This window comes from Onychomys torridus, chromosome 5 (assembly GCF_903995425.1).
Source record: "Onychomys torridus chromosome 5, mOncTor1.1, whole genome shotgun sequence".
In the NCBI taxonomy this organism is placed as follows: Eukaryota; Metazoa; Chordata; class Mammalia; order Rodentia; family Cricetidae; genus Onychomys; species Onychomys torridus.
In genome coordinates, this window is record NC_050447.1 from 84,053,064 (window position 1) to 84,079,703 (window position 26,640).

A 26,640-nucleotide genomic window follows, 5' to 3' on the forward strand; every position below is an offset into this window, starting at 1 on the left:
ACAAGTGTTCAAAGGGTATGTTGAACATATATGATGTTTTTATCAAAGTTAGAAAAGTGCAGAACTCATGACTACATTGGCCGAGTCATTAGCTGCCCACATCTTTGAGTTATCCATGGGCCAGAAAGCAGAAGACAGAAAATAAGTGGTGTCTTGGGTTCTCTGTAAACTAGATGATAATCATGGATGTTGATGAGTCAAGTGAACATATCACAACAAACACAAACTAGCTTTTTTTTCTTGTAAACTCTGTGATTGCAGTGACCAAAGTGAACTTCAGTTATAGTAAACAAGGAAATTGGCTCCTAGGCGACTAAAAGTACGTATTCCTGAGACTTAAGGCTATCCCACTGAAATGGATTCAGACCAAAGTTGAGCAGCAAAAGAGTAAGTGGGAACCTTCAGTCATCTCTCACATGTGTTGACATCAAACGTTCTTCCAAGGCCCATAAGCCAGGCAGGGCCATTAGGATGTAAACCAAACCAGCAACTCCGTAAAGATAGACTTTCCACAAAATGGTGTGTGTGCACGCGCGTGTGTATGTAATATAAACTCAGCCTTGGGTTAGATATTCCTAACATGTTATTTCAATTAGATTTTTCTTCTTCTTTTTATATGCTTGTTGACTTTAAAGTGTGTCCTCAGGGCAATCCATGGCATCTTATAAATGATCTCTGGCTTGCAAGTGACCAAAACAAGTATTGTTCATCCATAAGCATTATCGCTACATAATCATCATTTCTTTCAAAAGAAAGTAAACTTTGAATTCCAAATAATTAATTAATAATGAAGTATATGATGAGTTGTGCCAACTGCCTACTTTTATTGTTCCTTACCTTGGCCATGTGTAACTTGCATGAATAATGTATTCATACATGCTTGCTATCAAATATTTGTCCTGCTATCTTATAGATTATATAAGGTAATTAAACTTGACATTTAGTATTAGTAAAATAATGATGTCATATGAAATATTTAAAGTCTTTGTTTTGAGTAAAAAAGTAATGCTGGTGAACACAAAAGGGCTGTTTATTGCCTTTTATGGTAACTTTGATGATTTATAAATATTGTATCTCCAGAGTCACAGGACCATTCCCCTCTTCCAGACAAAATACTGTCAAACAACACGCCCATAGCTCCAGTCTCATATGTTTATCTCACACTATAAAAACAGTTTTTACGTTTGAAGTACTAACACAGATTTCCTCCCTTCAAAAAACCAAATTAGAATGCAGAGTATTAGCCACAGTGGCTGCCAAAATGCCAGGCCCCTTCCCCAAATGAAAGGTTCCTCTAGAGCAGTGGTTCTAAACCTTCCTAATGCTGCAGCCCTTTAATACAGTTCCTCATGATTTGGTGACCCCTGACCTTAAAATTAATTCTTCATATTGTGTTGACCCCCAGCCTTAAAATTATTGCAGTGCTACTTCATAACTGTAATTTTGCTACTGTTATGAATCGTAATGTAAATATTCTGTGTTTTCCAATGGTATTAGGCAACCTCTGATAGGGTCATTTCTCCACCCACCCCCTCAAAGGGGTCATGCCCCACAAATTGAGAATCACTGCCCTAGGGGCTCCTAAATGGACTTTGCTATTCCTTCCACCTAGTCTACAGGGTCTCTCAGGAACATGAAGTGGAGTCAGGAATGAGTAAACTTACAACAGATTCTAGTGACTGTGGCTCCTTAGGGGAGGATGGCAGGGGAGCTGTGGAGACGTGCTTCTTTAATCCCAGCGCTAGATCTTCGTGGACAGGTCAGGGCCAGCCAGGCTACATAGTGAACAGAAAGACGCTCAAGTTTGCCTTCACTTTTTTTTAAGGGTTTTTTTTCTCCTTTTTTAATTTATTATATATGTGTTTTAATTTTACACATCAGCCATGGGTTCCTGTCCTCCCCACTCCCGCCCCCACCCCCACCTTCCCCCCAGCCCCTCCCCTCCATTCCCATCTCCTCCAGGGCCAAGACTCCCCTGTGGATTCAGTTCAACCTGGTAGATTGAGTCCAGGCAGGTCCAGTCCCCTCCTTCCAGGCTGAGCAAAGTGTCCCTGTGTAAGCCCAAGATTCCAAACAGCCAACTCATGGAAGTGGATGCAGAGATCCTTGCCCAGGCCCCAGGTGGAGCTCCAGGAGTCCAATTGTCATTGTCAAGAAAGAGGAGGGACTGTAAGAGTGTGAATCGCTGAGACCAAGGGCTGGAATTACAGTCATGCACCCCCACACCTGGTGATGTCATCTTAAAAAGCAAACATACTCCATGCTAACTGTTTCTGGTTCTGTTCAGCACTAGCTAACCTTATTATCAAATAAGATGAAATAGTTGTTTTGTTTTAACTGTGTTAATTTTTTCTACACCTTTAGGAGGATACACCATCATAAGATACATTTAGTTGCCAATGAATTATTTTCACATTTTTATCACAAACCTACAACTGGATTTGCTTCCTAGCTCTGAATCATTTGCTCATTTTCTGTAATAGCAGGAAGATTTGACAAATTCCTATTCTTCAGTCAGCTAATGGGGCCAGCTAACAGTGCCGTTTTGAGCCATTTTCCTCTCTTTTGACTTAGAGATACCTTTTTGGTTGGTGGAATTGAGATATGATTAATTTCAGAATTTTGCCTGTACATTTTACTAATCCTTTTGTCTTTCTGCATGTACTATACTTTGATCTATACTTTATTTCACTGATTTCTAAGGAATTTCTACCAAGTAGCCTACCTTAGCGAAGCCAGCTGTCACTGCCGTAGCAAACTGCAGAGGCAGTCTTCCTGTAAGAAGAGCAGAGCATGCCTTCAGATACTCAGCTCATGAGTTAAAAGTATATAAGAAGTCATTTTGTATAGGCTAGTTGGTAATGAAGTCAAGATTAAGATCATATAAATGATTGATCTACCTTGTATAAGTTATACAGATCTCTGTCTCCAGATGATTGTAAGATCATACAGACCCTCCTGAAGTGTAAGGTATGGACTGTGTGGTTCTGAAAAGTAGGTGCTATCTAAAAACTCAGTATTCCAGAAGCTGTGTGTGCATACTCATGTATGCAGTACACATACATGTAATATATACACACACACACACACACACACACACACACACACACATATATAATTTTGCTACTAGGATGTGGAAAGTATTGCCATTTTATAAAATAATTATAAATTGAAAATTTTCACAACTAGTTGAGAAAAGTAGGTGTGCCTATCTTGACAAACCTAACTGTATATAATCTATAAGCTAACATAAACTCTAAATGTCCTTTGTGAGTGTGTCTAAAATGTGACAAGTTGAAGCTTCACAGGATTCAGTACCACTGGTGAGAACTACCTTAGTTAGCTATTCAGAAATCCCAGCTAACAACACCTTAAGAATGATGTTTGAGAATACTCCTGGCTAGTAGTTAGGAGTACAATTCATGAAGACATCACAAGAAAATGTCGCCCACTTCCTCCATCTGTGGTGTTAGATAGTTGGCTCAGCTTTCAGATTAGAACCCACACACTTCAGGTCACATGCTTCATACCTCCTAGAAACCCATGTAAACAGGGAAACTTGGGAAACCTGCTTTGTTTTTATGTCTCTTTGGTTTCCATTGTGCCTGGAGAGTAATAGGCAGAGAAGGGATACACCCTTTTCTCTCTTTCCATATAAGAAAATGAGACCAAAGGATCCTGTGAAAGATAAAGCATGAGAAGAACCCTCCAATGCCAAGAAAGCACATAGATGACCTTGAGGAACTGGAACCAAAAGTTTCTGGCTTACCTCTGCAGAGAACCCTCATATACTTCTAGATCAGTGACTCCAATCTGATGGTGACCAACATGAGTGAAATCATACAATACCGGAGAGGCTAAATGATGTTGTGTTGACCAGCATGGATTAAATGATAACAGTTCCCAGTGTACAAGAAATGCTAAATGATTGCTTATTGGCTGTATTAAAAAGCTGAGAAGTTAGTGACAGCTATAACTGTATCATTAGTTCTCAAGTCTAAGACAGGATTCACCCTAAGAAGGTCAGTTCCACTATTCAGGGTCCATTCCTGGTCTACCAGGACGGGGCACTTTATAGAACTAGCCTGAAGTCTATATGAAGTCTAGCTTAAGAGACTTGACCCTCGTGAACTCATTAGTCACAGCATGGAGTAGACGATGTCCTCTACAGCCAGTGATGGAAACAGGAACCATGGAGGAGTGGGGCTGCCTCAGAGGTCCCAGAGCATCCTGGGTCACCATTCCAAAGGGAGCACAGTCTGGTTCTCTTAAACCTTTGACCTCAAGAAGAAAGTCCCTGCCATAACACCATGATTAAACTAAATGCTTATTGAAGCAGAAGCCAAGAAAGAATAGCTTTGTTCTGAAAAGCAGTTTTACTGATTTGATGCCTTTGACTCATATTAGATGTCTAACTCCGGATGATTACTAAATTAGCTTTCTAGGTAATCACACAACTAAATTGAAAGGCTGGTGTGTGCGAGAATGACTCAGAGTCAAGGTATGACTTTAAATTTCATGATAGGTAACTAGACAACTAAGATATGTTTTCCCTTTGTTTATCATTAGTGAGAAACAGTTCTTTCGAATCTCTTCCTCTCTCCGAGTTGTGTAAAGTGGAATGAAGTATAGCTCTGAGGGGACTTTGAGAATTTCATACATTTATAGCACTTGAACTCTATAAAGTGAATACTTAATAGATTGTAAAATAAGTAGAATACATTTTTAGCTTTCAAGTATGTGCCTTGCAGTTTCAAGAAGGATCATATGTTCTATTAAGATAAATAAATCCTTAGAAAAACTTTAAAACAAGTTGATGGCAAAATAGCTTTTTATAGAGTGTGTGTTTCTTCCAGTAAAAGATGATGAATGCGACTCAGATGGAGAAAATGAGCAAAACCATGATCCTAATGTGGAAGAGTTCCTGCAACAACAAGACACGGCCGTCATCTATCCTGAGGCGCCTGAGGAGGACCAGAGGCAGGGCACGCCAGAAGCCAGCGGCCAGGATGAAAATGGTGAGTATAGCTTAGCACATGGCTTTCTTTCTCAAGTTAAAGTGTTGTTCTTTCTATTACTCTGTTATGAAGTGTATTCCTATAAAGGGAACTCTTATGAGAACCACAAAGTCATGGGTACTCAAGAAGAGAATCAGTACAGCGTTGAGTTGTTGACCTTTCTTGGATGTACTGTCACACCAGGCACTGTCTTCTGTGGTGCCTGGGTCACTTCCCGTTGAGATGCTGCTGCTGCTACTCCTGACAGAAAGGAGGCAGACTTTGACCCATGCTGTCCTTGGATAATTTTTGTTTGTTAATATTCTTCTAGCAAATGAAATATGGTGGTCTGGTTGAAAGCATACAAATTTGGGAGCAGTAGTTTCTCTGGATGTGCTTTAGTCCACTTCAGGGTGAGTTCTCAGTGAGTAAAGAAGGGTGAAAATACAATTAAAAAATGTGTTCAGAACTCCTACCCAGAAATAGACTGCCAGTCTCTCCTTCCAAGAATAATCAAATGCAAATGACATGTAAGTCCCCTTTAGTTAATTTGATGTCATATTTGTCCTGAGACTAGGAAGGCTCTTAAAATTTTCAAGGATTCTTCAAGTGTTAATCTCCTAAATTCTTAAATTTTCCAGGGTCCTCAGATAGACTTAGCTTAATATTCAAACACTCAGCTTTGAACTTTTTTAAGGAAATTGAGAAAAGATATAGCTCATTTGGTAGAGCACTTGCCTAGCATCCACCAAGCCTTGAGTTTAATCCTTAGCATGAAATAAACTGAGTGTAGTGGCACACATCTGTAATTCCCGCACTTAGGAGATGGAGGCAGGGAGATCAGAAATTCAGGGCCATCCTTAACTACATAGTAAGCTGGAGGCCAACCTGAGCTACATGAGATCTTATCACAAAGATCTTAAAACAAAGAAAGAAGAAAATAGATGCTGTAGTCAAGCGTAAAGACTTGTATCTTCTTGCTGAATCAAGAATCAACTGTATCGGGCTGGAGAGGTGGCTCAGTGGTTAAGAGCACTGACTGTTCTTCCAGAGGTCCTGAGTTCAATTCCCAGCAACCACACGGTGGCTCACAACCACTTGTAATGAGATCTGGTGCCCTCTTCTGGCCTGTAGGGACACATGCAGGCAGAATACTGTGTACATGAGAGAGGGGAGTGTTGTGGGGGAGAGGGAGGGTGGAAGGAAAGAAAGAAGGAAGGAAGAAAGAATCAACTGTATCTTTGTTAAATCACAAATAAACTCTAAGAAAAGAGCAGATCAGGAACCAAGTGTGGTAGTGCACACATAATTCCAGCACTAGCTGGAGCTAGGGGGATCATGAGTTCAAAGCCAGCTGTGCTTCCTTGTAAGGTTCTGTCTTGGGAGGGCCATAGAGAAGAAACATGGTTTGGTCTAGAATGGACAAGATTTCCTATAATGAAATCTGTGATAAAGGAAGCAAGTGTAGAGCATTCAAGGACTGCTCCTCTAGCATGCTAAGCAGGTGGATTTGAAGAATGTAGATGCCTACTCAAGGGTCTCTGTGATTCAGTTGAACAATCGGTGCTTTGTGCTCTGTGAGAGCACTTAGCGAACTCATTGTTACTATTGTTGTAGTACTGGAAGACTACTGTTTCTACTTTCAATTCCTGGCTATTTGTTTCTAATATGTTTTCATTTCACTCAAAGATGCAGGAGGTGGTAACAGATATGAAAGAGAAATGGAAAAAAGTTAAACATGTATGAATATATGTAAAACTTTTATATAACAAATAATTTTTTTAAAAAGCCTTGATGAAAAAAATACAAACATACAGGTTTGTTCCGTCAATCAACCAGTATGTTCAGCCTTAAGAACTTGTCATTGCCAGTCAGTACAGTAAACCGGGGAAGGGGGGACTAACTGCTCTGAAGTAGTAAATATTTGAATTGTAGAGTATGTATCCAAATAACCATAGCCACTGATTTCATGAGAGCAGTGGCCATGGCATATGAGAAGATAGCATTTCAAAGCACTTCTTCCTGTCCTGCTCTGCTCACATCCTTCAACCTTCTTTTCCACATTGCTCCCTGAACTTTGGGAGAGTGGGTATTAATGTACTGTTTGGGTTGAGCATTCCACAGTCAGTTATTCCCAGCATTTGACCAGTTGTGAGTCTGCCTTACTGCTGCCCACTGCAGAAAGCAGCTTCTTCAACCAAAGTTGAAAGCAACACTAATCCATGGTCTAAGCAGAAACACTCAGAAGGCAGCTTGACAGCATGACCATTTAGCAAGATAGTGGTAGCGGGTTCCCACCCAGCACCCATAACTTCCCACCAGCAGCTTGTAACCAGGCCAGCAGTATGAGAGGTGAACCCCTCCTGTGGAGCAGGCCTCAAAAGCTACTGGCTGTCCCAAAGCAGCCATGCCATTCTTTCTCCAGTGAGCACATTGTTCCTGGCAGGTCAGTATTATGATAGGTCAAGTCTACCGGAGGGGAAGTTGACTGACAGTTGTCCCTCCCTAGTGACTATGTAGAACCTTCCAGCATTGGAAAAGCTAGCCAGCAGGAAGCTTCCCAGTAAGTTTGAGATTGATTTTTCTATGTCCTGAAACCAAAGTGCATGGTGTCTTCAGGAATAGGGCCTGGCCATCGAGTTCTGATGAGCAGCCAAGAGTAATGACAATAGCCTGTATTCTGGGGGGCTCCTGAGGTCTCCCTGACCAATAATGCTTCAGCCCCTAGCACCGTGGTCCATTTAATATCCGTATCTTCTGAGGAAGCATTGTCCACCTGTGCAGGCTACCTCCATTCAGACTCCTTTTTAAAATGTTTTTGTTAATTAGCTTATAAAGCAGTAGGGTTCCACAAGGCTTTTTCATACATCCATAGTTTTGATCAACCCACCTGGGCTCCTTTATTCTATGATTCTTAAAACACATCACATTTACTTTTTACTGTTTTTTGCTAGCAACTGAAAAAAATCCATACTTCATGTTTAAGAGAATCCAATATACTGATTTATGAAAATAACTTGCTATTCAAATAGCATAACCTTCTGTCATTTTCCCTACTTGTTAACAGTTTGTTTACTAGCTGCACAGTCGAATCATAAAGACACTGTAGCACATAATGAGCACGCATAGCTCCCTGGCTCCCGGGGAAGAGCAGTTCACTTAATGGAACCATGGGCCATTGCCATGCCGGCAAACACCACCAGCAACAGATCTTGCCTTTTGGCATGATCATTATATAGAATCAGTCAGGTGCACTAGGCATCTGGCAAGGGGGAGGCCCCAAAATGCTGGTTTCCCATTGGCCTGTGCGAAACATAACATGGTTTTCTCCAAAAGAAGAGTCTATTTAGAATGATCCTTAACCAAACTCTCTGGATCAAGTGCTTTGCTAGCTAGCAGCTAAAGATGCCTCGGTGAACTTTGGAGCTCTGGTTATTTGATTTTTACTCACATATTTGTAGATATTTCAACATACTTGACTAGTCATGTAGAGTTCAGGTTTTTAGTCTCTCATCTGCAGGCTTGTCTTTAAGTAAGACATTTAGTTTACATGGACTCAACCTCCAGTAAAGCAATATGTGTGTCTAATGGGTATTATCAAACTACCTTAGGTCGCCTATTTCTATGAAGAATTTAAAATTAAAGAAAGTAGAGAGTATACTTACAGTAAGATGTCACTTATAAACTAATTTCTTTTAAAAAAAAAATAAACTATGGAAACTACTCAGAGTAGTATTAGCTGGCAGAGTATTCCCATTTAGGATTCTCAGTCATGGTGATCCAAGGTCTGAACTCAATCATGTGACCACACCTGACATACAGGGCGCCTTGGAAACTGCACTACTTACTTGTGGCTGTAACTTTGAGTGTCATTTTCAAGTGAAAGGGAGTTCATGCTAAGCAATGGAATTGTCATGAGCAGACTGTGCACTGAGCTCCCACACAGTGAGTGTGTACGTACCCCTGTGACTCATCCTAATTTGATGTGTGTCTCTTCAGTTAGCCACACACACCAAGGGAAGAAATGTGCTTCTGAGACAGGGGATTCAAAAGCTGGGTGAATGCTGAATTGTTTGTTTTCTGGGTAACTTTCAAACTACTTACCTTGTATTTATTGTCACAGTTTTTTCATTCATAAATGGAAGTCCATCATTTGAAGGCAGATGTAAAGTGAGTGGCTCTACCGCTGTGTGTGGCCCGGGGATTCGGTGGTAGCTGACCATATTGCTTGGATGCTTTAAGTTACAGTGTCCCTTTCCTTCCCAGGAACACCAGATGCATTTTCCCAGTTGCTCACCTGCCCGTATTGTGACAGAGGCTACAAGCGCTTTACATCTCTGAAAGAACACATTAAGTACCGCCATGAGAAGAACGAAGACAATTTCAGCTGCTCCCTGTGCAGTTACACCTTTGCCTACAGAACCCAGCTTGAACGCCACATGACATCACATAAGTCAGGAAGAGAACAAGTAAGTAAGAGAAGCAGGGGCTGCCACCCTCACACTCCTGGGGAGCTTTGGGAAAGGCGGCACATTGGGCACTCACAGACTGTTCATGGAAGCTGCCTTGTGTACAGTCTTAGAGACACGAGAAGGGTGGTGAGTGAGTTTTCTTCTCAGATGCAGGCTTCGCCATCCTAACTTGTTTTGCATAAACCATAACAAGTATCCCTCTGAGTCAGAGAGACCACAGGGTATGTTCTATCAACATGTTTTCTGTAGGAAAATAAATATTGGTCCTTAAACCACTTGACTTTGGCACTAACCAAATCAAGGGGAAGCTTCAATTTTTTAATTTTCCTGGAGGTAGTGACTACTAAGTACTATGGTTTGTCTGCAGTAGAAAAGGAAGCTGCCTCCTCTATAAAGTCTGAGAATTTTTAGCCCAAAGACTCAACTTGGATGGCTTAGTCTAATTCTGTCAGCGTATACATTTTCTAGAAGTAAAAACTGAGTGTTTTTACTATAAATTACATTTAAAGTGTTGGCTTTCTATTTAAGATTAAAATCAAAGCAGCATTAGTAATTGTTCTTTGTTTGTTTTATTTTTTGTTTTTTGTTTTTCGAGACAGGGTTTCTCTGTGTAGCTTTGCGCCTTTCCTGGAACTCACTTGGTAGCCCAGGCTGGCCTCGAACTCACAGAGATCCACCTGGCTCTGCCTCCCAAGTGCTGGGATTAAAGGCGTGGGCCACCACCGCCTGGCCTGTTCTTTTTTTTTTTTTTTTTTTTTTTTTTTTTTTTTTTTACAATGTCACTCTACAAACCAAGTAACAATGTAGCGGGTGCTGTGGCAGAGGTCTGGGTTTCAGCAGTGTCCAGCTCCTCACATCACAGGATTATGAACACATACCTGGTGAATTTGTGAGAACTCTGGGGAGGGGCTTCTATAAGCCACTTGTCCCACAGGAGTTTTCATGCCTTTCCTCAGCTGATGGATAACCTCTATAAAAAGTCAACAGGAGGAGAAGAAACAGTCAACCTGTTTGCTCAGGACTTTGACATCACTCACAAAATCTGGTAATAAGGAGAGAGTGTACTGAAGGAGAGGACCAGAGTTTGCAGCGGTAACCTAATGGTGAAGTGGGAGAGGAGCCATTGAAAGTGGAAGAAGGGGCTGGCCCAGAAGGAGCTCCTGGGGAAATGGCCATCTGTTCCTGGCCTTGCTGAGGAGGCCTACCAGAAACAGCCCGATAGAGTGCTCTTTGCATTAGAGGCTGGTGCAGCCTCAGCAGAGACGAGGCTTAGGGAGGAGGTGTCCGTGTGACTTTTGAAAGTCAACCTACTCTGCAACCACTGCCGCCATCTTGGCTCAGCAGTGAAGGCCCTTGCCAAAGGGTAGACAGACATAAAGCTAAACTTACTCCATAAAAACAAACTCTTGGAATCTGCAATGACCGTGATGACGGCTTTTGTGAGGATTTTTCTGTGGGTGTGAACTCAATGGAGCTATGATGAGAGCTGGGGGCAGTGTGAGAAAGGATGGCTGAGGGGTCTTGGAAACCACTCAGGAATCAAAGGTCTTTCAGGCCTCTGAAATCATACTATGACTAAGGGATGAGCATTTCCATGTCTTAGAGAGGTATGTGCTCGGTACATATTTCCATTTCTGTTATATGTCAGACCCTTCTCTAGGTAATAAGAACCCAAAAGGGAAGAGGGCAAAGTCCTAACAGCAGGGAGCACACACAACTGATACAAACGAAACTAAAGTGAAAAAAATTAAAGCATATTGAAAATCATCGGATTAAGGCATATTTTAGAAACATCAAACATACAAGAGCTGTGCCATCCTCCTGAAATGGGCCCATACTCCAGTCAGGTCCTTCTTCTACTAACAGATCTCTACAGACAACTTGCCTTCTTTATCTTTAATCTAGAGTGCAGACAAGACCATCCCTAGATCCTAGTAAAACATATACCACTCTACTTTTGGGAAATATTCCGTATTTGTGACTGCTACAATTTCAGGCCTATAACAGACAAAGAAATCCTCAAACTCACCTGGAATGTGAGACATAAAACACCAATTCTTTCTTCCAGAGACATGTGACACAGTCTGGGGGTAATCGTAAATTCAAGTGCACTGAATGTGGAAAAGCTTTCAAATACAAACACCACCTAAAAGAGCACTTACGGATTCACAGTGGTGAGTATGTACTTTCTTCCTGCATCCTGCGCAACCATGCTGTCTCTGCGAATGAGTAAATCTGTCATGACAGGTCCCACATGCGTAAGGATTACTTGCTGCCTTTCATTTGAATGATATTGTATTAGTATCTAACCTCTAAAGTATATAATATGCAAACTGCATTTTCCCACATGAATATAATACAAATGAAGATAGCCTTACATGAGGACAGTAAAAAAGGAACTGAATAAAATCGTGGTCTGGACCCAGAGAGCTAGCACGGCATAAAGAGGGAGAATTGTAGCATAAGTGAGATTTTAAAAGAATCTGTACCTTTCTATTCCACATCAGTTTGCATTGCTTTCTACATTTAATGACAAAAGCTTGTAAAGAAAATTTAGTAATCCCACATCACACTGTCAGATCGGTTCTTTTGATTAAAATCAGATGTTTTTTAATTAAGTAAGTTAGTTTAGTGACAAAACCGTCAACCAATGAATGTGAGAACATGATGTTTGGTATTGTAGACTTCATGATGGCTAATGCACTGACGAATCTCCCAGGCAGTTGTCGGGTGGCTTTGTGAGTAGTGGTAATTCTGAATCTTTTGGAATTCCATTTCTGGAACTTTCACTATATCAACCATTAAATTAACACGTATGCCAAAGTCATTCCCTGAAAATGCTCAAACCAAGATCCTTAAAGGGAACTTTTATTTATCTTCACATATTATTTATTAATATTTCTAAAATATACAGATTATCTCTTGCAGCCTGCAAAGTGTGCTAACGCACAGTGTGCTAATGCGCAGTGTACTAGTCCTTAGCCCTGTGTTACTCAAAGTGTTCACTGATAATAGTCTTCCTTCTTACTAGAGAGGATTTGAAATGTTAGTTAAACACGAGGGTTTATAAGTGCTGAAATTAGGGTTAAAGAATGAAAACAAGCCAAACCTTGAAAAAGATTTATGCTGTAGTTTTACATTAGCATTTATCATCTCTCTTCGTGGGACACGTTGGGATACATAGTTTATTCCAAAGATCAAAACACTGGTCTAGAAATAAGACATTGAAATTTAATGGAGAAATCCTGCATGGTGATCAAAACCCCCTCTCTGTCAGTGTCTTGTCAGGGTTTCTATTGCTGTGAAGAGACACCGTGACCACCACAACTCTTATAAAGGAAAACATTTAATTGAGGTAGCAGCTTACAGTTCAGAGGTTCAGTCCGTTTTCACCATGGTGGAACATGGCAGCATGCAGGCAGACATGGTGCTAGAGAGGTGGCTGATGATACTCAAACTACCACAATCAAGAAGTGAGGAAACAAGTTTATACGGTCAAGAGCTTGATGATCAGACCGTGTGCTGATGCTTAAAGGCTCAGTTCAGGGGTTCAGGAAGCACAAAATCTCCCTTCATGCTACTCTCCACACATAATGTATTTGTGTCTCATTCTTCAACTAATGATATGAGGCATGAATGCATTTAACACACAAGTAATACAACTTCAGAAATACTTGAGTAAAATGAGACTAGTCATCCTGACATTCGGTTTTTAGAGCATAAAAAAGAACAAAATATGAGGAGTGGAGAGATGGCTCAATGGTTAAGAGCACTGCCTGCTCTTCCAGAGGACCTGGGTTCAATTCCCAGCACCTACGTGGTAGCTTACAACTGTGTGTAACTCCACTTCCAGGGGATCTAACACCCTCATACAGACATACATGCAGGCAGAACTCCAGTGCACATAAAAATAAATTTTAAAAAGAAGTTTAAAAAGAACAAAATATGGGGGGGGTGGGAAGAGGGAGGAAGGGGGGGTCTGTGGACAACATGTGGAGTGAGTAGAAAATTTCTGAATAAAGAAAAATTTAAAAAATAGAATTATTTTGAAATGCTATAGGAAAACTTGATAGAGTTTCTATTTTTAAATCAGATTCTTCAGTAGAGGCTACTGATATTTCACCCAAGTGTGATTTAGAAACATGTTTCTCCAGGGTGGTCACTTGGATACAGCCCAATATACAGCACTTTGAAAGTTTGGTTTATGCCAAAGGAAGACTTCTGAGCAGGGCTTCTCCAGGTGTCAGCCAGGACCTGCACTACACTACCAGCCCCTGTTCCTGGGCTCTCCAACAGATGACACAGAAGCTGAGACTATGCGTTTGAGCAACTGCTTTCAGGCTGCTGCTATGACATTTTCTTTATTTCTAACAAATTTGCTTTGTGTGTGCGTGTGTATGCATGTGTGAGCCACAGTCCACACCTGTGCAGGTCAGAGCATAGTTTGCAGGAGTTGGAACACTTCCTTCTACCATAGGGTCTCAAGAATCAAACTTGGGTCCATCAGGCTTGATGGGAAGACTCATATCCACTGAATCATCCCCCTGCATCCCCCCTTGTTTTTTTTTTTAAGATTTTACAAAATTACAGGCAATAATGGATTGAAACTTAAAAACAAACAAACCCAAAACTGAAGTTCTTCCCTGAGGTGGCTTGAAAAGCACTCACTGTTCGGAGTGCCTAATTATGAGTGAACTGCACACTCCTCAGACAACATCTATAGTGATTTTTTTCTTATTTTTTTCTTTGCTTTTAAAATTTGTTGAGGATCAGAGTCCAAAATTACACTCCTTAAAATGACCTGGATTGTTACTCTGTTCTTATCCCCACAAAGCTTTAGCTATGAACCCTGGGCAGATCCATGTGCATTAATGGGCAGATATGCTGTGTTAGGAACTGAGCTGTACCCTTGAGGCTCCCATGTCTCCATTCAAGTAAGACAAAAGCGCCCCTGCCCAGGGCACGACCCCCTCCACCCCCCAGAGTACTGGCATATTCATTACCTGGACTCAGTATTCTAGCCTGCAAATTCTCATGTAAGATGTGACCATCCCCTTCCTTAGCCCTTAGAAACCCTCAGTTTGTATCTCTAGTTTAGTAGTGCCACTTCCTGACGGAACTCCAGGCTAAGCTGGGTGCAAACCTTATAACCAAGGTAAACTGGGTCATGCTGTAAACATAAAGCTCTGAAATTAGAAACCAGTTTTCCGACATAGTAACTTTGGCTTAGAATAACTACTCTGTATACATCCTTCCAGGCAGCAGTGAAGTATCGGGGTGATGACATTTACTCCAGTAAGTCTCAAATAACCCCATAAGGTAGAGTCTACTACACCCCACCTTTTCTGATGAAGACATATAGGCTCATAATACTTGACTAACTCCTCCAAGATCACTTGGCTAATCCATGGCATACCTGAGCTCTGTCATCAGCTTCCTAACTTCAAGCCATAACCTCACCACTGTAGTATTCCCCACTGTCTGCCTGTCTCTTCAATAGGGAAATGTTCCTGTTCCTCATGATTATCCAGTCATTGACATTTGAACAGAGGTGAGCTAGAGCAGACCCCTTATCAAACAGAGCCGAATTGGCACACAGCCTTTATCTCATTGCCACTGTACACTTCCATCTGCAGGCGTTCTGAGCGCTGACTCCTATTCCAGGAGCCTGTTGGCAACATTGGGATAAACTGCAGCACATCCAGAGGTAGGGTAGTAAGCAGGGAAGGATCCTGAGAACCCTGTCCTGAGAAAGCTTGTGAAGGGTCCAGATTTCCTCAGTTTACAGGGAAGCTAAAGACAGCATAGCATGTAGTGGATTAGAAGGTTTGCTTGTTTAAAAAAACAATTAGCCTTGCTGTGTGTAGTATCAGAAGGGAAAACAGGGAAAGGCCTGAGTGTGAGAACCAGCAGCTCTGGCTCAGCCTGTCCTTTGGTAAAACTGATTTTTAAAGGAAACACTGCAGTTTGTAGGGAGCATGCTGAAAGTGTTGTATATAATCTCATGACCTTCACAGCAACCCAGTGGAATGTGTCTATTCACATGCCAAAGCACCAAGGTTTGGAAAGATTGAAGAAGTGATACATGCTGGAGTCAGAATCTGAACCCATTCTGTGGCAAAGAGCCTGGCTATCTTCCCCAGGTGTCCTGCAGGAGTCACCTGCCTTGTGCTAAACAGTTTAAACAGAAAATGATCATCACATATGCAAACACACCCTATTGAAGGAGTTCTAGGCAGAAGCTTCTTAGATCCCTTGAAATTCTAGCATCTGGTCCTTCAGATAAGCACACTGCTGAGAAGGCAGGTTCACTTTTCCTCAGCCTCTCGGCCTTGACCCCCAGCAGCAGCAGCCTTTACACTGACTTCCTCGGTGCTTTCCTTGAACTTGAAGACCATATTCTGCTGTAACACTCTAGAGATCACCATTGTCCCATTTCCTAAGGAACCACAAGTCTTCAATGGTGTAAGAGTGTCCATGTGACCCACCCCATAGGTGTAAGAGACAATGGCTAGTGAGACCCAGAGAATTCCCCTCACTAGGCAGCCAGCCGACTGTAACTGAGTTGGAATCAAAAATTTTTTATTAGACTCATGTGACAATATTGCCTTTATCTCAGGTCTTCTCAAAATTTTCTTCTAAAGGGTATCTGACGGCCAGAGAGAAAGGATGTCTTATGTTCTGGCAACTCTAGACAGCATTTCAGGGGGGGGACTTCCACCATTGTGGGCATCTCTGACTTCACACTGCTTTTCCTGCCAGTTCAGACAAATGTTAGATTTATCCAAATTAATCTGTTTGAACATAAAAACAAAGTTTTACCATACCCACTAGCATGAGAAATTAAGCTGATGCCTTGGTCCCCAGTCCCTACAAGAAAGCCTGGTCTCTGGGGGAAAGTCGGTGGTTACAAATGCTTCTATTAGGGGTTTCCTCCCCATAAGGGAAAGATTTTTCCAATGGAGCTGTAAGGACATGGGAATTTTTATCAATCAAGGACACACATGCTTGTTAAGTCTACGGGGAGATTACATTTATTTTTCTTTCCCCTAACATTAATTTTTTCAACAGATGCTTGTGTGGAGTCTCAACATTACACAGATTGATGAAATAGGATAAGAAAAAGTTACTCAAAAAAGTAGACCGATTCTTTTTGATATTTGAGCATTATTGGAAGTTACAGAGCATGGCAGGAATGCTGTGCACATGTTAAGAAGGGTCCCTGCTTAGCTAGCACACCATTTAGAGGAAGGTTCTACTTTACATGTTTTTAACATTTCTGTAGCTTTTGAACTTGAAATAATGCTGTAAATAAATAGTGTCATGGGCACACAGGGAGTCCTGTTTTTTAAATTGCTATGTCTTGTTGTGGGGCAGGGTGGAAATGTACAACTTACTGAATCTATTTTGTTGTTTAGGAGAGAAGCCATATGAATGCCCAAACTGCAAGAAACGTTTTTCCCATTCTGGTTCCTATAGCTCACACATAAGCAGTAAGAAGTGTATTAGCTTGATGCCTGTGAATGGGAGGCCCAGATCAGGACTCAAGACATCACAGTGTTCCTCACCATCTCTTTCGGCATCGCCAGGCAGCCCCACACGCCCACAGCTACGGCAGAAGATAGAGAATAAACCCCTTCAAGAACCGCTTCCTGTAAACCAAATCAAAACTGAACCTGTGGATTATGAGTTCAAACCCATAGTGGTTGCTTCAGGAATCAACTGTTCAACCCCCTTACAAAACGGGGTTTTCAGCGGTGGTGGCCAATTGCAGGCAACCAGTTCTCCTCAGGGTGTGGTGCAAGCTGTTGTTCTGCCAACGGTTGGTTTGGTGTCTCCCATCAGTATCAATTTAAGTGACATTCAGAATGTACTTAAAGTGGCAGTAGACGGTAATGTGATACGGCAAGTTTTGGAGAATAATCAAGCCAGTCTTGCATCCAAAGAGCAAGAAGCAGTCAGTGCTTCATCCATCCAGCAGGGTGGTCATTCTGTTATTTCCGCCATCAGTCTTCCTTTAGTTGATCAAGATGGAACAACCAAGATTATCATCAACTACAGTCTTGAGCAGCCTAGCCAACTTCAGGTTGTTCCTCAGAATTTAAAGAAAGAAAACCCAGCCCCTACAAACAGCTGCAAAAGTGAGAAGTTACCAGAAGATCTTACTGTTAAATCAGAGAAGGACAAAAGCTTTGATGGGCCTGTGGATGATAGCACTTGCCTTCTGTGTGATGATTGCCCAGGAGACCTCAATGCACTTCCAGAACTAAAGCACTATAACCCAGAGCACCCTGCCCAGCCTCCACCCCCTGCCCCAGAAGCCGAGAAGCCAGAGTCCTCTGCTTCATCAGCCAGAGATGGTGATTTGTCTCCCAGTCAGCCACCTTTAAAGAACCTCCTGTCACTCTTAAAAGCCTACTATGCTCTGAACGCACAGCCAAGCGCAGAAGAGCTCTCAAAGATCGCCGATTCTGTGAACTTACCACTAGATGTAGTTAAAAAGTGGTTTGAAAAGATGCAAGCTGGACAGATTCCGGGCCAGTCTCCTGAACCACCTCCAGAAACAGACACCGTCGACATCCCTGCAAAGAACGATGAACAGCCTCAACCTGCGGATGGAAATGAGCCCCAGGAAGACAGCACAAGTGGACAGAGTCCTCTCAAGATGACTAGCTCCCCGATTTTGCCAGTAGGATCAGCCATCAATGGTTCCAGAAGTTGCACATCATCCCCTTCACCTCTAAACCTTTCCTCGGCCAGGAATCTGCAGGGTTACTCTTGCGGGGCAGAGAGTGCCCAGGAGGAGCCCCAAGCAGAACCTCTTGACCTCTCACTACCAAAGCAGCAGGGAGAGTTACTGGAAAGGTCGACTATCAGTAGTGTTTACCAGAACAGTGTTTATTCTGTCCAGGAAGAACCCTTGAACTTGTCTTGTGCAAAAAAGGAGCCACAAAAGGACAGCTGTGTTACAGACCCAGAACCAGTTGTAAATGTAATCCCACCAAGTGCCAACCCCATAAATATTGCTATTCCTACAGTCACTGCCCAGTTACCCACAATCGTGGCCATTGCCGACCAGAACAGTGTTCCCTGCTTACGTGCACTTGCTGCCAACAAGCAGACTATTCTGATTCCCCAGGTGGCTTATACATACTCCGCCACAGTCGGCCCTGCGATGCAGGAACCACCGCTGAAGGTAATCCAGCCCAACGGAAACCAGGTTAGTAAAGTACTAGCTAACTTTTTCTAGTGAAGTAACCTCCATCCACTGTAGAGTTAACCAGATTGGTACAATTGTTACATTTCAAAGGAACTTAATCAGTTTGCTTTCCTTGTGTGGCAGGATGCCTTCCTTTGCCTATTAATCTGAGGTGGAGGCATCAACTACAGTTGATCTGAAAAATAGTGCATACACTTCAGCTAGAGACATACTTAAACTTAGAAGCATACGAGAAAAGTTGTAATACTCATTAATTCAGTTTCTGGTTAACTTCTCAAATTGGTAAGTTTCTACTTTGCTTATGATCATTAGTAAACAGTTGTATTCCCATCTACCATAAAACACCAGGAAGGCTTTGCTAGTGCAGCATGTGCCAACGCCTTTGTTAAGAGGTTTTGGTGAAACAGCGTATGCTCGAACTTAGCTCATGCATCTGTGGGCTGTGAATTGAGTGTTTGGACATAATTATGGTGGGGTGTGGCTGCAGGCCTGGGTGTGCATTCCCCTCTTTAGAGGGGTTTTGCTTTGCCTGCTTTGTTTTGGTTTGGATAGAATTCTGCTATATGGCTGTATGTTTCTCAAAGTCTGTCCAGTCATGTCACTAGCCTTGATGTCACCACTTTTTCATCTGTTTCTTTAACTGAATCAAATACCAGAGGTGGCTGTTTGATCTTACAAGTACAGCTGCACTTACTTACGGATCCTGCTCACATGTGCCCTGCAGCCTGTGGTGCCCTTCAATACTGCTGTCCTTGGGCTTCCCCAGAACTGTAGTAACTCCTGAAGAAAATGTCCATGTGACCGATGACACTAGATTTCATGCGTGTGCACATGCACAGGCATAATGTATGCTTCTGTATGTACAGGTGTGTCTACTCATGAGTATGCATGTAGAGGCCAGGGATTGACACGGACTCTTCTTCAGTCACTCTAATGCTTGAGACAGGTTCTCTCACTGCACCTGGAGCCCATTTTGTCTACACTGCCTAGCAATGAGTCCCCACTATCTGCTTGTCTGTACATATTCACATATACCTCCAGTGCTGGGATCACAGATGAGCATCACACATGCCTGGCTTTTGCAAATGTGCTAGGATCTGAACTCAAGTCCTTAAGCATCTTCCCCACCTAGCCACCTTCCAGCCCTTCTTGACACGCTGGAATTGACAAGAAAACGGAGCTTTGACCATTTCAGATGACTGTTGACTGTGACAGAGAGCTGGGAATTGGACCCATTCTGCACCGGCAGCTTGCGGTGACAGGCAGAGGGCTGTTTTCAGGAGATCCATGGGTTGAGGCAACACTCTGGGAGACTGTAGGAAAAACACAAAACTCTTAGCTGACCTAAGTCTGCACAGGCTCTTTGCAGGATTATTCCATTGAGAAGAGCGCCTTCCTCCTAAAATGGCTTCCCTGAAACCGTCTGAGGTACTATGTTGTCTTTTGTTCATTCTAGGAGAATTGACAGGCGGCTACTACTGTTTAAAAAATCACAGACCTTAGAAGCACTGCTCCTCCTCATTCAGAGAAAATGTGAACTAAAGCAAACCTGTCTTTGTCAGACCAAGACAGCTGGTGCGAACCCCCAGAGTGGAGGGCACAGTTTAAAGACATTTTCTAAACATTGTGTCTTAATATTTACTTAGTGAAACCCAGACTATTTTATGAAAAGTATGGTAAATGATGAAGTTGTAAATGAATGATAAATTAGCAAGCTCAGTGATTAAACCTTTTTGCAAAATTGCTGTAAATTCATAATTTGCCAGAACCAAGTAACTACAGCTACTGTCCCTCTGACCGACCTTCCTTTGGTGGCCTCTCTTTTTAGTACCAGATGAAGAAATGTTTTCACCATAATTTTTCCTATGTTGTCCCCAGCCCCACTTCTGGGAGCCCCTGGGAGCCCATCTTTCGTGTCACTAGAGTGTGTCCTTCCTGTGGTCACCGAGAGGGAAGCCACCCTCTAACGTCAGGCCCCTCCTGTGCATTGTCTGATTCTCCTACAGTTATTTATTTATGGAGGGGGGCGGGGAGCTTCACATGCCACTCTACTCACACATGGCAGTCAGAGGACACCTGTGGAAGCCAGTTCTCTCCTTCCACCTTGTGGATCCCAGGGGTCCAACTGGGGTCATCAGCCTTGGTGGCAAGTGCCTTTACCTGCTGAGCCATCTCACTGACCCTATCTCTTGTGTGTTTTTTAATTTAAAATTTAATCTTTTTTCCCCCCTCAGGATGAAAGGCAAGACACTAGCTCAGAAGGAGTCTCCACCGTGGAGGATCAGAATGACTCTGACTCTACACCACCCAAGAAGAAAACTCGGAAGACAGAGAATGGAATGTATGCGTGTGACCTGTGTGACAAGATATTTCAGAAGAGTAGCTCACTGTTGAGACACAAATATGAACACACAGGTATGTCAGTGGACACGAGCACAAGGTTCTAAAAGTGCCTGTGACCCAATGTGCAGAAAAAAATGCTGAAGCAACATCTGAAGTTCTGGAATTACCTTTTGGTTTCCACTTCTCGAATCTGTTACAGGAAGTAGTGTTTAAGCCGCTCCCTCTGGCTGGCCTCCTGTTTCTCCTTTAACAACTTCATTCCTGTGCTGACACGGCACTGGCTCTGTGCATGTTCTCACCTTCAGGTCAGCTTTTGCCGCAGTAACTGTGCTGAGGTGACAGGGAGAGGGCCCAGCTTCAGGAGGCTACTGTACCGGGAGCACCAGCCAGCCTGGCTAAGGCTTGCCTCCTGACCACCTGAAGGTTTTTAAATTAAGACCTTTGCTTTTTAGAAAGAACTCTGCATAAGAGGCTGAACTTGATTTTAAGATCCCTTCAGCTCTGAGATTCTGTAATTCTGCACAAAATACCCAAGCCCTGGGCTCGTCTAGGGATTGGCAGACAGTGTCTTACAGACCAAACGAGGCTCCAGTCATCTCTCTAGTGCCTGTGAGCCAAGAATGGACTTTTCATTTTTAGTGACTGAAGAAGATAAAAAGTAAACATCAAAATCCAGCATCCTAGCTGATATTTTATTCTGCTCAGTCACACCCCTCACTTGCTTGTTGCCCAAGGATGCTTTTCTGCTCCGGCCAGTGATAAATTAGAGAGATCGCAGTAGGTACAAAGGCCAGCCAATCCCAAAACGCTTCCCTAAAGGGCTTTCACAGAAAACCCTTGCCAGTCTGGCCTTCCCAGTTCCCTCTCTCCAGAGCCACACTGGTCAGTTTCAATGTGTGTGTCTCTGCAGCCCAGGAAATCCAGTTAGGAAGTATGTGCAGGCCCCTGTGGCCCAAGAACTCCCTCCATGACTGACCTCCAGCTTGAATTGCTTTCAGAAAACTCACAGAATTCTGATAGTTTAACACCAGACTCCTAGCTGATAAGAGCTGCACAGCCAGCCAGTTTCTCTCCAACAAGATGCCTGGATGAAGGACTGGTTTAATCTTAAACTCTAAGCCCCAGCCTCTTTTCCCTGGCCCTTATCAGCTGTTTTAGCTAGTGTCCACATACATGCCTCTCATGTGCTTATCAACTGTGTTAGCTCATTCACTCTGGTGAGAAGAAACACAGAGACGTGTTCTTTCTTTTTCCACCTGTGCATTGCAGAGTGACTGAAACCTTGGCAGTTGTTGGAGTTAAAAGGTAGCACCAGGTAGGAAAACGTGAGCCTCTAACAAGGCCTTGAACCCCAGCCCTCTAGTTATTTTCACTGGGAGAATTAGAAAATGTCCTTATTCTTTAAAAAGAGTTAAATACTGGCAAATAGCAAAATTAAAATTATGTCCTAGCTGGACAAAGAGATATCAAGTCATTTCTGCATTTTGAAGAGCTGACTGCCTCGTGACATTGGAGTTGTTAATAACCAGTCCCTGTTATGGCCAGCTGTTGCTGTCCGTGTCTGCTGTGGTGCTCAAGCTCACGCCCACTCACCAGGAGCAAGATGACCCTCTAGGGCAAAAGCCAGTTTCCCGGAGTCAAGCAATCTTAGATATAGATAAAGAACTTCAGTTCATAAACTGTACGTTTATGTGAATTTGGTCATAAGTAAAGAAATAGATGAGACATTAAAATACCATTGGAAACAGGGATTTCCTGCCTCCAGTGCTTACCACCCATGGCTCATGAGAGCCTCACTTAAATGTTCTGCTATGTGGTCCTGGTGAATGTATTTTCGGCATTTCAGCCTTATGTAATTCCCACTGACTGACCTCCTCTGGAAAGTACAGTGTGTAGCCTTGAATTTTCACATATTAAAGATAAACCATAGTATTATAAGTACAGTTGGGGACCTGCTGGTTTCTTAAGCATGAAACTATAACTGTCCCTTTCCACAACCTGAATGTCCCTTAATTCTCACAAGCTCTTTTATTTCTTTATGCCACGGTTTTGTTTCATATCTGTGTTCTAACCTTACAGGTAAAAGACCTCATGAGTGTGGAATCTGTAAGAAGGCATTTAAACACAAACATCATTTGATTGAACACATGCGATTACATTCTGGAGAAAAGCCCTATCAATGTGACAAGTGTGGCAAGCGCTTCTCACACTCGGGGTCCTATTCTCAACACATGAATCACCGCTACTCCTACTGCAAGAGAGAGGCCGAAGAGAGAGGCAGCCCCGAGCAGGAAGAGGCTGGGCCGGAAGTCCTGATGGATGAGCACGTTGGTGCCCGGGTGTCTCCCTCTCAGGCCGACTCAGATGAGAGAGAAAGTTTGACAAGGGAAGAGGATGAAGACAGTGAAAAGGAGGAAGAAGAGGAAGAGGAGAAAGAGATGGAAGAATTGCAGGAAGAAAAGGAATGTGAAAACCCACAGGGGGAGGAGGAAGAGGAGGAGGAGGAAGAGGAGGAGGAGGAGGAAGAGGAGGAAGTGGAGGAAGCTGAGCATGAGGCAGCAGCCAAGACTGAGGGTGCAATGGAGGATGGAGCTGCCCAGCAGGCAGGCAGCTTAGAACAGAAGGCAAGCGAGAGTAGCGGCGAACAACTGTCGGAAGAGAAGACAAACGAAGCCTAGGAGTTCTAGAAGGAAATTCTACTTGGTAATGAAATTTGCTCTATATTACCCACGCTTTTCATGGAAACACAGCCCCTGTGCTGTGGTTCCTGCTCACTACTGTGTAATGTCAGAACTGAAAAAAACAAAATACAAAAAAAAAAAAAAAAAAAAAAAAATCCGGGTGTGCCTGAACCTCAGACCTAGTAATTTTTCATGCAGTTTTCAAAGTTAGGAACAAGTTTGTAACATGAAGCAGATTAGAAAACTTTAATGACTCAGAGAACAGAGGTTTCTTAGCAGGTTACAGGAAGCTGGATGAGCATCTGGCATGTTATCAGTATTATCACTCTTACGTTGGTTCATTCTTAAGCTGTACAATGGGAGAAATTTTATAATTTTTTATTGGTAAACATATGCTAAATCCGCTTCAGTATTTTATTATGTTTTTTTAAAATGTGAGAACTTCTGCACTACAGAATTCCCTTCACAGAGCAGTAGAAAGCAGTTCCAACCGTGCTGACTACCTGTCACCAAGTCAGTCAGGAGGTGGGACCTCTGTGTTAGACGCCATGTTGTCATTTAACATGTGTTGCTAGCCTTAAGGAAGCAGCCGAGAGAAGAACTGAAGTTCCGTACTCGTGTGATTTGAAATGGAGTTCAAAGGTTGTCGTTGAGTTCTGACTGCAGGGACGAACAGTGTTGAGGAGGACGGCAGAGTCGGCAGAATCAGTGTTGGTGATTGTGTTTGCGTACGTGGGAGCAACTATGAAGGATCGCTAGGAAGCAAGCGTTGGGTCTCCTTTGGCCTTAAGCAAGACCTGTGTGCTGTAAGTGCCATTCCCGGTATTTCAAGGCTCTAACTGCCTTCATTCAGTGTGTGGCCTACAATAACTAGCATTTGTTGATTTGTTTGGCGTTTCAAATTCCCAAATAAAACTCAAAACCACTGACTGTCAGAGAAACTGAAGCACTGGGACATTTCATACTTTGGTTCCTCAGTATTCATTTTATGTTGATTGACTTTCAGAAATCTCTACAGAAACAAAAGGGAAATTCTCTAAACTACTTCATCCATGTACTTGCGTGTCAGACATGGATAAGCCATTGGTAATTTGGCTCACAACCGTTTCCAAATGTTAGTTATTACGGACCCAGTTGATGAACAACATTAGCTGATTTTTACCTATCAGTATTATTTTCTTTCTTTTAGTTTATAGATCTGTGCAACATTTTGTACTGTACGTCTTCAAGCCTGGCAGTATTAATACCCTTCTTACTGACACGTACTTTTAGTTTTAGAAGACTTTTATATTTATGTGTCTTATTTTTATATTTCTTTATTTATTACACAGTGTAGTGTATAATACTGTAGTTTGTATTAATACAATAATATATTTTAGTATGAAATTTTGGAAAGTTGATAAGATTTAAAGTAGAGATGCAATTGGTTCTCGTGCATTGGGATTTGATTTAACAGTGTTCTGTTAACATTTATACTCGCCTTGGGCTGTAGAGCAGAGTTTAAATGGGAATGTATTAGTTTTACAACTACAATCAAGTCATTCTCCCTTTACCCAGTTTTTAATATGAAACTCTTACACTTTGAAACTCACTGTGTGACTCATAGCATGATGCTCTGCAGTTCTTCTGTTAAGAGTTAGCCCAGCCATAACTCATTCCCTTAGCAAGCCAAATTAGAATTGCCTTCTGTAAACAGTGTTGGGAACAATGTTTAACATGTTGTGCCAATTTGTTCCTGTATCCATGTATGTAAGCTACCGATCCGACTCTTCCTTTTAAGTTCCTTGTTACACCATGGTCATTTTCTAGTTTTTTACCAGACTCCCCAGCTCACAATAAAATGCATCAACAAGCCTGACCCGCTCTCATTCTTTGGATCATTGTCAAGATTTTCTTTGGAAAATTGTCTGTGAAATGGGCATTGCATCTCAGAGCTTCATTCAGCTTTTTAGATGCCTTTTGCTTGCACTCTGCTGGGTTTTGTGCCCTTCTCAGCAGCTCCTGTACTGTCCCTGGTGTCCCTTCCCTCTGTCACGGTCATTCCCCAGGTGCCCACTGCCCAGCAGACTGCCTCTCACTAGTTGCTACAACAGCTGTTCATTGGATGTGTGTAGAAGCTGCATGTTGATAGAATGTGGCCACACTCACACCTGAGAATCCATATGGTAAATCATTCCCATAATCTGCCTGCCAGTGGTCTTATTTGAGTTTTTAGGCACACAGCATAGGAGATGCAACACATTACTGCCTTTTCAGCTGCTCTGTTATGATCTGTGGAGAGCTTATTTCTAGATGTGTTTCTGGTGCTCAGTTTCATGGTACATGAATGGTACAGACGTTGGAAGCTGACAGTGGGACTACCTCAAACTTGATAGACCCAATTCTGACAGTAACTTCCTGTGTCAGAGCTTCACATTCCTAAGTGTTCCCCATCTTCCTGTGCCAGGGCCCTACTTCCCATATCCTTGGTCATCAGGCTGCCCGATTTCCTGTCCCTAACACCAAACCCCATAAACAAACACACTGTAAATGTTATTAAATACGAAGTTGCCATTCTTAGAAGGTGTCAGGTAGTCATGAAGGTAACGCTTGGAGAGGACAGTGCATTACCCATGTGGCTAAAGGGCCAATGAGGAAATCATAACTAGCCATTATCAAGGAGCGGTTCTTCCCACTGCTCCCTCACAGTGTGAAAAAGCAGCAGCAATGCCCTCAGATCCATCTGCCTTGCTGCCTTTATCAAGAGTATTTTTCCACTGAGCCTTAAAAATACACAGAAAAGCCATATGCCCGTGACCACATGCACAGTAAGTAGAATGAGGCTCTGCACACAGCCTGTCTGGTTTCAAGGTTCATGCCTCTGCCCAGCCTGAATCACATTCCATGTTGAAATGAATTCTCCTGGCCACATAGAGGCCCAGCCCCAG

The 26,640-nt window shown here is 42.6% G+C and overlaps 1 protein-coding gene across 3 annotated transcripts in view; it reads left to right on the forward strand.

Annotated features, from left to right (window-relative positions):
- Zeb1 (zinc finger E-box binding homeobox 1) overlaps positions 1-25,571 on the forward strand; it is a 173,051-nt gene extending 147,480 nt beyond the window's left edge. For all 3 annotated transcript variants that reach the window (XM_036186756.1, XM_036186758.1, XM_036186757.1), the window contains exons 3-8: positions 4,857-5,018; positions 9,264-9,466; positions 11,538-11,643; positions 16,888-18,689; positions 20,924-21,104; positions 23,112-25,571. In XM_036186756.1, coding sequence (XP_036042649.1) covers positions 4,857-5,018; positions 9,264-9,466; positions 11,538-11,643; positions 16,888-18,689; positions 20,924-21,104; positions 23,112-23,710 — 3,053 coding nt within the window. In that variant the 3' untranslated portion in view covers positions 23,711-25,571. The remainder of the gene's footprint in view (positions 1-4,856; positions 5,019-9,263; positions 9,467-11,537; positions 11,644-16,887; positions 18,690-20,923; positions 21,105-23,111) is intronic.
- The last annotated feature ends 1,069 nt before the right edge of the window (positions 25,572-26,640 follow it).